This window comes from Poecile atricapillus, chromosome 1 (assembly GCF_030490865.1).
Source record: "Poecile atricapillus isolate bPoeAtr1 chromosome 1, bPoeAtr1.hap1, whole genome shotgun sequence".
Classification (NCBI taxonomy): domain Eukaryota; kingdom Metazoa; phylum Chordata; class Aves; order Passeriformes; family Paridae; genus Poecile; species Poecile atricapillus.
Genome location: NC_081249.1, coordinates 166780153 through 166795086, shown reverse-complemented (window position 1 = coordinate 166795086; position 14934 = coordinate 166780153). Strand labels below are relative to the sequence as shown.

The window sequence follows — 14934 nt, the reverse complement described above, 5'->3', positions numbered from 1 at the left end:
CAAATACGAGTATTTGACTTGTATACTATACAAGCTTTATTAGGGGGAAAAGTCTTCATTTATCAAATGGCTATCTTCCAAAAGAGCATTAAAAAAGCACTTAACCTGTATTTTGCATCACCTTTTAATTGGCAATAATTTCCTGAAAATTAGTCAGATATTATTTAAGAAAAAATCATTCTTCTGGGGTTCATCGTTGATTTGTTTTTTAAATGCTAATGACATAAAAATTAATGATCAGGATTATTTTCTGTTTCCTTTAGCCACTGCTCATTCTTACCCCTTAGAATTTTTTTTCTAATGAATTTTTTTTCAATGTACAAGAAGTAATTTACAGACAACGTTAGGATGGTTCATGTAGCTGTCCTGCTACTTAAAATTTCATTTTAAGAAACTTTTGAATGAAACCACAGTAAAAAAATTATAATTTGTTCCATCTTTGTGAAAACAAATGCCAAAATCTGTTTTGGAGCATCTATATAGACATGTCTCATTCAGACACTTTTTTTATTTCAGTAGTAAATGTGGCGAGTAGTGTGTATCAAGAAAAAAGCAGCACTTGTCCTTGTTGGGACTGGTTAAATTAATCTTATATTAAGTGTTATATTACTACAAGTATCTAAAATAACTATCTTAAATTCAGTTTTGTTATCTCTTTCTGATCAATTAAAGTTACAGAAGTCCCTTCTGTGTGTGTGTGTGTGTGAGATAGGTAATTACAGCAGCAGGAATTCTGTCAGCAGAATGTCTAAACTAAGAACTTCTGTAGCCATTTTTTTTCCTCTCATTACTAAACTTGACTAAGCCTGGTCCATCCCATTGAGGAGCACTCTTTGATCCTTAGGCAGTTTTAAGTGCTACCTAGTGCCCCTTAAAGCTGCCACCCATCCACCCTCTGGTTGGGTGTGCATTTTGCCCAAAGGGGAGCATCCCCCATGGTAGCATCTGGTTCACAGATTTGCAGGATTTAGTGACTGAGCCCTACAGTTATGGCCTGCATAGGCTGATAAAGGCTGTTTCACTTGACTCAAAATGTTGTTGGCTTTCAGGACCCAGTCCAGGAAAGTGCTTTGAATCTGATCTTGCTCCTATCAAATTCAGTGGCAGAATTCCTGCTGACATCAGTGTTGCTGTGTTGAGCCTGTTAATAGTCCTTTTGATGTTACGAAGACTACCAGTGCATTTAGCTAATATGTTTAAGTGCTTTCCTGGATAGGGGCCATGGCAAATTGTAAAGAGTTACATAGTTTGGGAATATTTGTGTTCAGTTTGTAATTTACATCAGTCCGTGCCAATTTGTTCAATATGAGGAGGGAAAAGGCATAAGACATCATTAATTTTACTGTTGTGGGTGTGTATGTATGTATTAGAAAATTGATGACAATTTTGCCTTCTCTTTTATTAGTTAGAGCTAGAAGTATAGCCTGTAAAAAACAGAAACAACAAAAAACCTGAAAAAAACCCCTACTTGAATGCATTTTCTCTGTAGAAAGATGCAGGAAACAAATCTTCAAAATTGCATTGATTCAACATTTGTAATAGCCTTACTTAGCAGCTTGAGAGAAGGATGCACCCAGAACTTTCTTAGACTTCCTAAAATTTGTTAATTTAGATTTTTCTGTTGTTATTTCGGTGTGTAAGTGTATAATGTTCAGTGGATATAAAGTTCATTGTGTGTGCCTCACATTCATGTACGAGCACAGGTTCCTCTGAAATGCAGCGTGTGCTATGTGTAGAACACACACTATTGTAGGTTAGTAACAGTTTGTGTTCCAGGACAATAATTGCAGTCCCTGTGTAAGTTGAGGTTGTATTGTGCATCTGATCAGACAATGTACTTTGGAACAAGTAAAAAAATCAGTATTATGATTAGGAGATACTTCTCAAATCCTGCTTTTCTGATCTTTCTGCAGTAAATGTGTCTCATTTCCTTCTTCATTTTTTTTTGTGTTCTTTCATAGACAAAGGAAAACATGTTGGCTAATGGTAAACTTGATGATTATAATGATGATGAAGAGAATGAAGACCTAATGTGGAGGTTGCCCAAGGAGGAAACAGACTTTGAAGATGATTTTCTGGAGTATGATCAGGAGCATATCAAATTCATCGATAATATGTTAATGGGGTCAGGGGCTTTTGTGAAGAAAATTTCACTCTCACACTTTTCAACCACTGATTCAAACTATGAATGGAAAGCACCCAAAAAGTCATCCATGGGTAATGTTCAGTGTTCATCAGATTTTGATGATTTTGACTATAGCTCTTGGGATGCTATGTGCTATCTGGATCCTAGCAAGGCTGTTGAAGAGGATGATTTTGTAGTGGGCTTCTGGAATCCATCAGAGGAAAACTGCGGTGTTGATGCAGGAAAACAGTCGATCTCCTATGACTTGCATACAGAGCAGTGTATTGCTGACAAGAGCATTGCAGACTGTGTGGAAGCCCTGTTGGGCTGCTATCTGACCAGCTGTGGTGAAAGAGCTGCTCAGCTTTTCCTGTGTTCCTTGGGGCTGAAGGTGCTCCCTGTAATTAAAAAGACTGATTGGGAAGGCACTCTGTGTGCTACCACAGAGAACTGTAACAGTGAGCAGAAAAATCATTCACCAAATTCTGTTTCTGCTTCTGTAGCTAATTCAGAGCCTTCTCTGTGTAAAGACCTGGAGTATGGCTGTTTGAAGATTCCACCAAGGTGTATGTTTGATCACCCAGATGCTGAAAAAACCCTAAATCACCTTATTTCTGGTTTTGAAAACTTTGAGAAGAAAATAAATTACAGTTTTAAGAACAAGGCTTATCTTCTTCAGGCATTTACTCATGCCTCTTACCATTATAATACCATTACTGGTAAGTTGTTTTCAAAAAGCTCTATAGTTTTTTCTCCATATTGCAAAAGCAAGAGAAGTAGCATCTTGTGTTCTCCCATATATAGACTTTCTTTAGACATCACATGTTGCAATAGTCTTGGAATACAATATCATAAAAAATAGTATTTTGCTCACCATTTAGAGGGGGATACTTGCTCAGTTTATATCTCATTGATTAGTCAGTGATATTTTGACTTGATGCAGATAAAGTATATTTACTGAGGCCTCACCAGGTTTTGAGAAACAGCATCAGTGATAAATGCTCTATCACTAGCTGTGTATCACTGACATTAGATCCTCATTTAATGGAAATACGTTCTTGTAGAACTCTGGAAAATTGCCATGTACTTCAGGAAATAGCAGACATATTTTCCAAATATATCTAGCAATTTTTTTCTGTAATTGAATCCCAATAATGTAATATTTCGTACTTCTGAAGATGAACTATAGACTACAGCTTTTATTAGGTGAATAATCTATAGGAGCGCAGAATGTGGGGACTTCTCTTTGAATATGTGAATTCAAAGTCTTAATTTAAGTCTAAGCATTTTATTGAGTAAATATTTAAAGTCAAACTTTGAATTAATTGACTAAATTAGACGAAATATTAGTTTCAGATTAACATTTAATGTTTCTGTACATGATCTCATAAAACATTTTAGTGGGGTAGAGATTTGTATTTTTGTGATCTTTAATTGCTCTTGCTTATACTAATTAATGTAGTATTTGTTCATTGTAAAACTTGCGTATTTTCCTACAATAATAAGCAATCAAAAGCAAACTATGGTAAATTTCCAGCCCTATTTGTAGTGATTTGCAAATTTCTTTGCAGTCAGCAGTCTGAATTTTTCCCCATTGTGAATTAGGCCCTTATTCCAAGAAGTGAGAAAGCTCTGCTTTCATTAAAGAAATAAGTAATTTTGAAATGCTACTGCAATGAGAAACAGTTCTGACAAAACACAGAAGCACTCCTTGGTTTTTCTTTGTAGGGGATATTACCCACATATGTATTTACTTTTTACAAATATTTCACAAAATGTATTGAAAGTAAATGATTCCTTTATTTTTAGACATACATAAATATATATATACACTTCCAGAAACCTTGAGGCATAATGTCCAGTTAAAATTACATTGTTGACACTGTAGGAAAACTTTTGATTTCATTTCTGTATACCAAGTGAGACAACTGTGACTAGCTGTTACCTGTAACTTTTTCTCTTCAAGTAGTAGCTAGCAGTTGAGATCTGGCAGTGTTTTAGGTTCAGCTGCTATAAAAGCAACTTAGTGCTAGTCAGTTCACTCTCACGGTAACTTCTGTGTAGTTCATCTTCTTCCTTCTCAATCTACCTACCCATATTTACATTCAAGAGGGTTTTTGCTTTTGTTTGTGTTCTAAAAATATGTTCTTAGTTCTCTGTTCCCATGGCTCCTGTCAATTGTCAAAAAAGCAAAGGCTTGACAATTTTGATTTCCAGTTTGTAAGACATATCCTAAATAGGGATCTTTGTTGAAGGTGTCTTAATGGGTGGGAAATCAGACAAAAAACTCAGATTTTGGGTTCCCCTGCCCTTAATACATTGATTTTTTTATATTAATTGTTTCTACTTTTTAATTTTTTTTAACTGTTACAGTTTTCAGATCAGCATGCTGGCAGAATCTCTTAAATTTACTTTTCGATGTTTCTCAGCACATGAAGGTCTTGATAACTGATTAAAAACACAGCTGTTTTTCTAGCCTGCCAGATTAACATTTTGTTCAAAGTTGGCTTTATTATTAGATATAGCTCCTAGTTTTCATGATTTATTTTTTTTAGTATTTCATTAGCAATCTGTTTAAACACAAGGATACTTCCTTTAAAAAACAGATTGTCTTCTCTGAGCATTGTTAGTTTGTGGAATTTACATGGCACTGTACCAAACTTCTTATCCAGAAAGCCTGGAAAGAATGTGTGTGTTAAACTTAATTGTGGTGTTGTACATTCTTTTATTTCCAATGCTTTAAGATTGTTACCAGCGCTTAGAATTCCTGGGAGATGCAATTTTGGACTACCTCATAACCAAGCACCTTTATGAAGACCCACGGCAACACTCTCCAGGAGTTCTTACTGACCTACGATCTGCTCTAGTCAATAATACCATTTTTGCATCATTAGCTGTAAAGTATGACTACCACAAGTACTTCAAAGCTGTCTCTCCTGAACTGTTTCATGTTATTGATGACTTTGTGCAGTTTCAAATGGAAAAGAATGAAATGCAAGGAATGGATTCTGAGGTTAGTGAAAGTAGAAGAAATATGTTCAGTATCTGATTTGAAGCATGTCACTGGATTTCTTGGCATTTTTGTTACATTTTATGCACACAGCAGCCAAAGAAGCAGGCTCCCAGGAATAAAAGGTCACAATATGCAAAGTAAACTACAGCCTTCAGAAAGTATGAAATCAATTAGAATTTGCAGAAATTAATTAATTTGAAAGCCATTTGCCTCTAGGTTTTTCTGTGGCACTTGATTTTAGTAGTTGTTTTGCTCTTTGTGTTGTTAGAACAATGTGGGACACACACTTAGCTTGCTGCTTTCATTAACTGATAGGAAGCACCACTACAACATAAAATTGTGGGGAAGAGTTGCTAAGTCATGTAGTGCTGACTCAGAGTAGGGTATCCATACAACACCATGAACAAAGCTACCTTGGCACAATGCTGGGATTATTAAATGCAGTACACTGACAAGAGATTTCTGCTTTTTTTCTTATGATTTCTACTGGAGGAGATGTTACTGCATTATACTAAAGTATGTCTGACATGCTCCTAAAGGCATTCTGCTAGCCATGGAAACATTATATGCATCTTTCAAGTAAGCCACTTGAAAAGTGGTTTCACTGAAGACCTGCAAACACAGGTCATGTTTTGTGCTGTGCAGGAAAGCTGATGATAATGAACCTCTGTTTTCTGAAGAATGTGGTAAAAGTAATTCATTTATATAAGCTGGTTAGGAAATCTGTGAGAGCAAGGACCGTGTGAGTCAAGCTCTAATCAGGATCTGGAAGAGATGGACTTCTCATTATCCTTCTTTAAAAGTGTTACCCAGTAATGTCCATAATAATTTGTCTTCTGAAAAATGGACCAATGTCTTTAAAAATATTCTGTCTGCCAACATGCCAGCACTCTAAACAAGCATGTTATTTTTGTATTTAATATTTTTTTATTTAAAACTTTAGGAATCAAAATATTTCAGTCACGTATATATGTTCACAGCCCTTGCACTCTGTTGCAGAGTGAAAACCATGTTTTAAGGGAAAAATGTATTAAACATTGAATAAGAAATTTGTCATTGGGGTTTAGATAATATAAATGACTTTACATTAGAGGATTAAACTCTCGAGTCTCTTGTTTTCTCCACAATATGAGTGAAAAGGCTAGGAACTTGTTTTCAGAGCTTACAGTGTTATTTTTGCTTTGTTCAGTTTCTGAAAGCATGCAAAAAGAAACTTTCACCAAAGTTGCAACCAAACTGTGTGATAGCTGTTTCAAATAAAATCCTTGTTTCACTCTCCCTACGCCTGCTCCCTATCTTGGTCTGGCACTGAATTACTGAAACTCTTATTTCATCACTTAATGTAAGAGTCTTTGTTTCTGCAGTTCATGCCAGCTAGACTGGTTTCCATGTGTGTCTCCACGTCATCTGCTTTTCTGTTTTTTCAAATCTCACTCATGAAACATCTGTCCCTTGCCTTACAGCTCTTAGTTTCTCTCTTCTTCTGTTATTTCATTATAATGCAGAAGTATTTCAGTTTACACTTGGTATGAAGTACCCTATTCAAAACAGTTGAACTCAGTTTTTAATGTCAAAATTCCTGTTTGTATTGCTGTATGTGTCAGGCCTGACTACTTGTTTGATTTATTTCAGGTAGAAATATTGGGTGGAACACATTTATGAAGTATTATGGTCACTCTTAAGAGGGCTGAATTGGATTTTAAACCCCAAATGGAGTGAGAGAGTAGCTGCTGGGGGAGAAGACTGACAGAAACTTATTTCTCTTTAGGCAGAGTAGCGTAATGGCCAAAATCTTTGCTTTCAAGTTATATTGTTTGAAGTTAGGCAAATGTATATTACATGTGTTTAAAGTATTTTAGTAAAGGATTAGATCAGCTCAAGACCTTTAAGACCTATACTGAAAGTTTATTTTTGATAGTGAGAATAGATTCATGTCTTAAATTTGTAGCATAGAAGAAAACACTGCCTGCTGCACTTAAACAGCAAAATGTCTGTTAGCTCAGTCTGGTGGTGTTGTTTTTTAGTTATTAATGTCTTATTTTACTAGTGCTTGTTTCATGCTTGTCTTCAGGGGTGAATAAGGTACGGAGAGGCATGTACAACTTTCATCCAGAGACTGGACTTAGAGATTTTTAGAGTTTCTTTTTGGGAGACAGTGTGTGAACTCTTCATTTGTTATGGGTAGCTTTCTGGTATTAACTGATAGAAGTCTGGTTCTGATTGGGAAAAACAGATCCATGGAGAAATCCTAAAGAATTATCACAGAGGGAATTCACAAAGTACAAAAGTTCCCTGTACACAGTGGTGGTTGGGAATTTTTTTCCGTATTTGAAAAATGATATAACCAGCAACGTGGTTTCACTGGGGAATAAAACAACAGTGCTGTTTTGGGAAGTTGTCAGTTAAAAACTTGAAGGAAGCATCACAGGATACAGGATGTAAGAGAGCTTACATTTCTGAAGATCTTTGTTTTACTGAAAGTGAAGCAATCGTTTCTCTCTTTTCTCCTCCCCTTCTCTCCCTCTCCCACTTTTGTCTTTTTTTAATTGCAAACAGCTCAGAAGATCTGAAGAAGATGAAGAAAAAGAGGAAGACATTGAAGTACCAAAGGCCATGGGGGATATATTTGAGTCCCTTGCTGGTGCCATTTATATGGATAGTGGAATGTCTTTGGAAATGGTTTGGCAAGTGTACTATCCAATGATGAGGCCACTAATAGGTATTGCCAGCTTTCAGAAAATTACTAATTATTAAGTGCCATCTGTTATGAAAAGAACAAAACTAATTTTTGTTTTTCGCTTTGTTTCCCCAAATAGAAAAATTTTCTGCAAATGTGCCCCGTTCCCCAGTGCGAGAGCTGCTGGAAATGGAGCCAGAGACAGCCAAATTTAGGTAAGAATATGCTTTCTTCCATACACAATGACAGAAAGTGTTTTTAAACTGGGCCTCATGAATTCTCATGAATACAGAGAATTTTTAAATGTCGCTAAGTACTTGTAATTTCTTTTGCACTAATCAGCTAACCTAATCATCACTGTGTCCATTGTTCTTTATTTTTTTTTTCCTTGCATAGCTTTCTGAGAAATGTAATGATTTCTGTTTAATTTTACTGCTTTAACTTCTGTAGAAAAAAGAATGTAGGTCTCTTATTTCACATTACCTTGCCTTGGCAGTAAGTAATTCTTGTGTATATTTTTGCAGTCCTGCGGAAAGAACTTACGATGGAAAGGTCAGAGTTACAGTGGAAGTTGTAGGAAAGGGAAAGTTTAAAGGTGTTGGCAGAAGCTACAGGATTGCCAAATCTGCAGCTGCGAGAAGAGCACTACGAAGCCTCAAAGCAAATCAACCTCAGGTCCCAAACAGCTGAGACTCCTCTTAAAAATAAATGAAATGGGGAAAAAATAACATACAAATAAAGCAAATTTTTAAAAAAAGTTGATGTTGAGAGGAACAAATTGGAAGACAGAATTTAAAGTTTGATAACAGAATAGATAACAATACATTTAACATGTATAAAATTTTGGAACTAATTGTAGTTATAGTTTTTTGCGCAAACACAATCTTGTCTTCTTTCCTCACTTCTGCTTTGTTTAATCACGAGAGTGCTTTAATGATGATATTTAGCAAGTGTTCAGAATAATTGTTGTCAGGTCTTTTTGGTTTACTTTTCTTGTCAGTACAGCTTTGCTTAGTATTAGAAGGCCAGGGAGCTTATGCCTAATGCAGTTGCTAGATTTATATATATAGTAATCTTGGAATTCTTCAATCTGTGCACTAGTGCCAGTCATAATGCAGTTGATAAACTGTACTGGATGATTGGGTATAAGAAAGATTAAGTGTGCCAGTATTCTCCTTTTTATTTTCCTTTTTTTTTTCTCTCCATGTCATCTTTTTACATTAAGATGGCATTCCCAATCATTATTGCACTTATTTGTTAGGGACAGATTTTAATTGAAGTGGCTGGCATACTGGTAGAGTGAAACTTCGGTTTCCTTATGCCACACAGTCTTGCATAAAAAAAGGTTCTTGCCTTAAAAATAAATAAACCCTCATTAATAATCTTTAATTTCTGATCTTTTTTGGAACAAACTGTTTTACATTCCCTTCATTTTCTTATGCATTTTACAATGATACAGCTCTATATTTACAGTACAACTCATTACTATAGCTGTGACTTATTACAGGATTATAATAGAAATTATATTCATATATATGTAATTAGGTTATTTTTAACAATTCTGAGGAGGTGGTTAGTCTACAGTTTTTTTTATACCATAAACGAAATATGGTCTTTGGCTAAAATTCCAATTTTACACAAACCTGCAAGCTAAATAGTTCCAATACTGGAAACAGCAACAAATAATTGCACAGTGCAAACTGTCACTAACAAAATAACCTTAGACATATCACACCTAAGATATGCTGCAGATTTTATAGTCAATTGGTTACGTATTTAACAAACAGAGCACCTTTACACTTAGAGATATTTCCACGTAAATTTCTTACTGTACTTTTCAGAGTTGCATGCATATTTCATCTACCAAAGCTGTGCTGTTAAATAACATGAAAGTTGATGTTTGAGATATAACTGCCGTACTTTTGATACATCCGTGATTTAGGTCCTTAATTTAGAGAAACTAGCTCATTGGTGTTTTGGTCTACTGGGAGCGTGGGGGGAAATCATACTTGTATTTTTTAGGCTTTGCCTATACTTCTTTAATTAGATTTTTGTAGGCACTCTTCACTTAAATACCTCAGTTCTTTTCTTCTCTTTTCCTTTTTATTTTTGCATGCATTGGTTTTTTTTCTGTTTTGGTGCTATGTTTATATATTATGCTTGAAATTTTAATTTTTTGCACTGTAACTATAATACCTCTTAATTTACCTTTTAAAAAAAGCTGTGGGTCTTGTATTCCCACCAGTATCAGTAGAGGTTTGCTGCAATTTTGCCCTGTTAATTATGCTTGAAGTTTGAGAAAGCAGAGCAAGGTGTTCTAACGTTTTCCAGCACAATAGTTTGAACTTGATGCTGTGTCTTATGAACTAAATTACAAACAAATACTGTATTTCCTGCTTTTAAACCCTTTCCTCACAAATGCACACTAAAACAAAACAAAAACTGTCAGCTCTTGCTTTCTTTACAAAAAAATAAAGTAAATGCCTTAGTGACAAGGGTCAGACATTAAGCTTTTCTGAAATACAGTTTTCAAAAGTTCGTATATTTGCTATTTGTCACTTTTCAGTCTGTGAAAAGGACCCTTCTTGTATTTGAAAGCTGCTTGTTATAGGAGTCAGACCAAGAATTAAAATCCTAGCTTATAAAAAAAGTCTAGGATTTGTTTGGTACTTCAGTCATGAAAGGAGGTATAAGAACTGCAAGTGTAGATGATATGTTGTTATGTAACATAAAAACATGCAGTCCGAATTCTCAAATGTAAATTGCTTTGTGTTAGCTGTTTGAAAAACTAAAAAAAAGTTATCACTGATTTTAGCTATAGCTTGCTCTTTGTGGTAGGACTGAAGTTTCTTAGTGAAAATACATGATTACTGATGTCAACAATTCTGTGTTTCTGGCCAGACATCAATTAGCAGATGAAATCAGACCATCTAGAAAGTCTTAAGTAGTTTTAATTGCATTATGAAAAGCTAAAATTTCAGTTATTCTTTGAATGCCTAAAATTCTTACTGATTGTTACAAGGTTATAGATTCTCAGGGTTTCAGGTAATTGCTAGCAGTGAAGTGGTTGCGGGGTGTTTGGGTGCAGACAAAATCAGCTGAACCTACTCTGTGTTTCAGAACAGTTTAATGATCACTTTGTTACTAGATAAAGCGTGTGATTTGGACATCCAAAATGTGTAGTGGCTGACTATAAAGTAGTTTCTGCTGCTGATGCATTTTTAAATGCATTTTAAATGCCACGATTTTTTCCAGTGTGACCTCATTGAAATACTTTTTATCCTTTGAGGCAGAAAATCCATATTAGTTTCCATGTTATGCATCTGTGTGTTTTACCCTACAGTTGATATGATTTTGATACTGGACAGTGTACGCTATTAAAGACCTAAATCTGATCATTTGAAGGTTGGGATAGAAATCACTTGGCATGCTATAAGCACAAGTGTAAGCGGACTGTTGTAGCCCATCTTCAAAAGTAACCACACAGGCTCATCATTAATAGTGTGGGGGTTAGTTGGCATGAACCTTGGGGTTTTTTATCTAAGTCCTGTTATACTGTACTTTAAACAGTCCTCCTAACTATGCTGCGTTTTTATTTTTATGGCTTTTTTTTGCGCTGTTCTGTTCATGTAGCACAAATAAGCATTGCACTTGGTACCATGCTTTACCTCATTTCAAGGAAAAAAATGCTTAACAGAGAGGAAAAATGTGGTTTGGCCTTGCTGCTGTTCTGATTTAATGACTTTGAAAAAGATAGTTTTTAATGCCTGCAATGTGTCATTTACTTGCACAACTTAAATAGGTCATTTGTAACGTCTGTGGCATTTTTACTGTACGTGGAAAAATACAACAAAGATGTGTCACACCTCTTGATTGTATTTTAAAGCTATTATTTTTCTACTACATCATTTTACTGTTATGTGAAGTAATTAAAATTAGAATGACCTCTGACTGACACTCCAGTAATTATCTCTGAACAAACCAACATTTTACACATATAATGTAACTTTTGGGAGAAGACAGCCCCTAGTAATTTGGTCAACCTCAAATAAACTAAACTATCCAGTCTGGATATTGAGTGCCCAGTAGTGACTTCTGAAGTGTTTGTTCAGCTTGATGCTGCTAAAGTCCATACAAAAAAAGCGCCTACTATTTTTAAGTATCATTACACAATAGTATGTTGCAACTGCTGAGTACAGAACTTGAACTAGAACCAGTTTTGGTGCTGGGGAGGAGAATAGTGGTGGCCTAGGGATGAGGTGCTGGATCCTCAGCTGGTGCAAATTGATGTAGTATCATTTTAGTCAATGGAAATGCATTCATTTACATGCCTGAAGATCTTGTATGTATGTTACAGAGTTTCATTTTTCCTCCTTGTGAGCAAATACAGAACCATCAACTGGAAAATGTGGGGGGTTTATGTTACTGCATATGATATAACATATGCTACATGTTCTATGCATTTTTCTGTACAGAAAATTGATTCTTTGTATCCCAGTCACAGCAGCACACACAATCCAAAAATGACAAATAGCATTGTGGTCTGCTATGATACTGCACTTGACTCTGACAGTATTCTGGGTTTGTTTTGGATGGGGTTGCCCATGAACACATTTTCATGGAAATCTCTATTTTTCATATGAATGAAGCAAGAAGCATTTAGATTTTCAGTACTTAATTACTGACATTGATCCTTTTTCAATTGCTCTAATATTCAAGAAGTTAATTTCTTTACTTTGATATTAGATTTTAAACTTTAAACACTACAGTTCATGACCATCAAATGTAATCTAAATATCAGCTGTAACTCAATATTAATTATGTTAGCAAATATCTAGAGGTCATTGTAGTATACTCCACTAGCAGTTAAAATTAATTTCTATCAAAGCTAACTACAATTCTTAAAAATAAATTTCATCCAATAAAGTCCTTGGGGTTTTCCCTCTTATTTGAATGGCAACCACAGACTACTTTAATTGCTTTGTAGATGCACTCAGAATTTACTGCAGCAGCAAGTTGGGGAGAAAAATGTTTGTGAACAATAATTGGAAATTGCAGGCATTTTTATTGTAAATAGTGTGACTGAAAAGATGGTTAAAATCAAGTAGAAAGAATAACAAATATAATTTGATGGACAATAAAATATTTACCATCACATGCTGCAGCTGTCTTTAAGGGACATAAAATGTAATTCATTCATACTGTAATCATGCTGCAGAAGTTTGCAATCTGCACCTTATGGATCACAATTACCTTTAATAGTTTTTTGTAATAATTGTAGCTGAGTATATCTTCAATAAAGTTATGGTCTGTTCACCTTGTATTGTTGTTTTGCTTTTTTTTTTAATTCCTGTTAGTATCTCCATAAATCTTCTAGCATTTACAAAAAAATTGCTGTTAAGTCTAAATTTTTTTAAAATTGTGAAAACATTTTTGAAAACAATATTTCTTCACCTTGTTTAAAGACAAGTCTGCATGTCTCCTTGCTCTGATGAATGAACTGTCTTCAGAGCTATGTGAAGACTCTTAAGGGACACTCAGGTTAAAAATGATGGTGTATGTGGTACGATTTGATCTCTGTGTTGACCGTTATACCTGCAAAATGTCTGCTGTAGCTGGGAGGCCCCAGAGCACAAGGGTTCTGCAACACAGCTTTGCATGACTGGCACATGGTTTAAGAATAATATGTTACTATGAGCTATAGTCTCAGCATTAATGAAGTCAATTTCATTCTTTTTCTGTTTGTTTTCTGTTAGTATTTTGTTTATCCTGAATATTAGCAGTGTGTTTGTAGAATGTTCTGTCTGGTACAGTACTGTCATGTATCTTTTATGGAGACAATTCAGACCTGCCAGACAAAGATCAGGAGTATTCCTTTCTGAAAACTTCACATTGTGAAGTCTTAGATTCCCAAGACTGCTCAGAAATTATCAAAGAGAAATTTTTGTGATAACATCAGCCAGCTCTTTGAGGACTCTTAGATAAATCCCATGAGGCCCCAAAGATTTACGGGGATCCAGATGGAGCAGCAGATCCCACACAAATTCAGGCTTGACTGGGGTTCGATCATTCTCAGAGTCATTGTCCTTCAGCTCAGGGCACTGAGACTTCCTTAGTCCATCACCAGTGCTGAAGACAGGGGTAAAGAATGCATTAAACACCACTGCCTTCTCCCTGCCCCTCTTGTGAGGATCCTCATCCTGGAATAGGCTGATGTTTCTACACTGCCTATTGCTGTTAATATATTTGAAAATTTTTTATTACCCCCACATTTCTGGCAGCTTCAGCTCCAGTTGAGCTCTGGCCACACTAACTTTGTCCCTACAGTGGCGAGAAGCATCTCTAATCCTCTGTCACTTGACCTTGCTTCTACTGGGTATGCACCTTCCTGGTTTTTTTGCCTTATTTCCAAGAGATTACTGTTCAGGCAAGCTGGCTTTCTGCCTCCCCTGCTTGATTTCTGACATATGGGAATTGGCATGTTCTTGTGCCATTATGAGGTGATGTTCAAAAAGTGATCAGCACTAATAATGGACCCCAGCAGCTGCAAAAACATTGTCCCAGGAGACTTTACTTACTAGTAACGTGAGCATCCCGAAGTCTAGAGTTGAGGTTTTGCTGGTGCTTTTCCTCATGTCACCAGAGATTTTAAACTTTCTCACTTTGTGCTCACCAATCTCCACTTGGCTTACGAGGTCCTCTCTGCTGACAAGCAGCAGATCAAGGAGGGCATCTTTCTGAGTTGGCTTACTTAGGACCTGTTTCATAAAGTTATCCAGGTTTTTTAGGAATCATCTGGCCAGGGTTGTATTAGCTGTGTGATGCTCCCAATTGATTCCTGGCAACTTGAAGTTCCCGTAAGGACAAGGGAAGTTGGCTTGGAAGTGACTCTTCGTTCCTCAAAGAATTATTTGTCATTGCCATCATCCCGGTGGGGAGGTCCATTAGACTCTCCCACAGTGATACACATTTTTTGTTTGCTTCTTGATTCTTACCCAGAGGCTGTCAACTGTGCCATTGTTGTGATGTCCATACATTCTACCCGTTCTATTACCTGCAGCACCACCCCCTTCCTCTTCTGTCCTGCCTGTCTCTCCTGAAGAGCCTGGAACCCTCCAA

At 35.9% G+C, this 14934-nt stretch overlaps 1 protein-coding gene across 7 annotated transcripts in view; it reads left to right on the top strand.

The window, feature by feature from the left end:
• The window catches only part of DICER1 (dicer 1, ribonuclease III), a 66770-nt gene extending 53634 nt beyond the window's left edge, over positions 1-13136 (top strand). For all 7 annotated transcript variants that reach the window (XM_058836633.1, XM_058836660.1, XM_058836642.1 and 4 more), the window contains 5 exons: positions 1962-2844; positions 4870-5138; positions 7695-7857; positions 7955-8030; positions 8340-13136. In XM_058836633.1, the coding sequence (XP_058692616.1) occupies positions 1962-2844; positions 4870-5138; positions 7695-7857; positions 7955-8030; positions 8340-8505 (1557 nt within the window). In that variant the 3' untranslated portion in view covers positions 8506-13136. The remainder of the gene's footprint in view (positions 1-1961; positions 2845-4869; positions 5139-7694; positions 7858-7954; positions 8031-8339) is intronic.
• The last annotated feature ends 1798 nt before the right edge of the window (positions 13137-14934 follow it).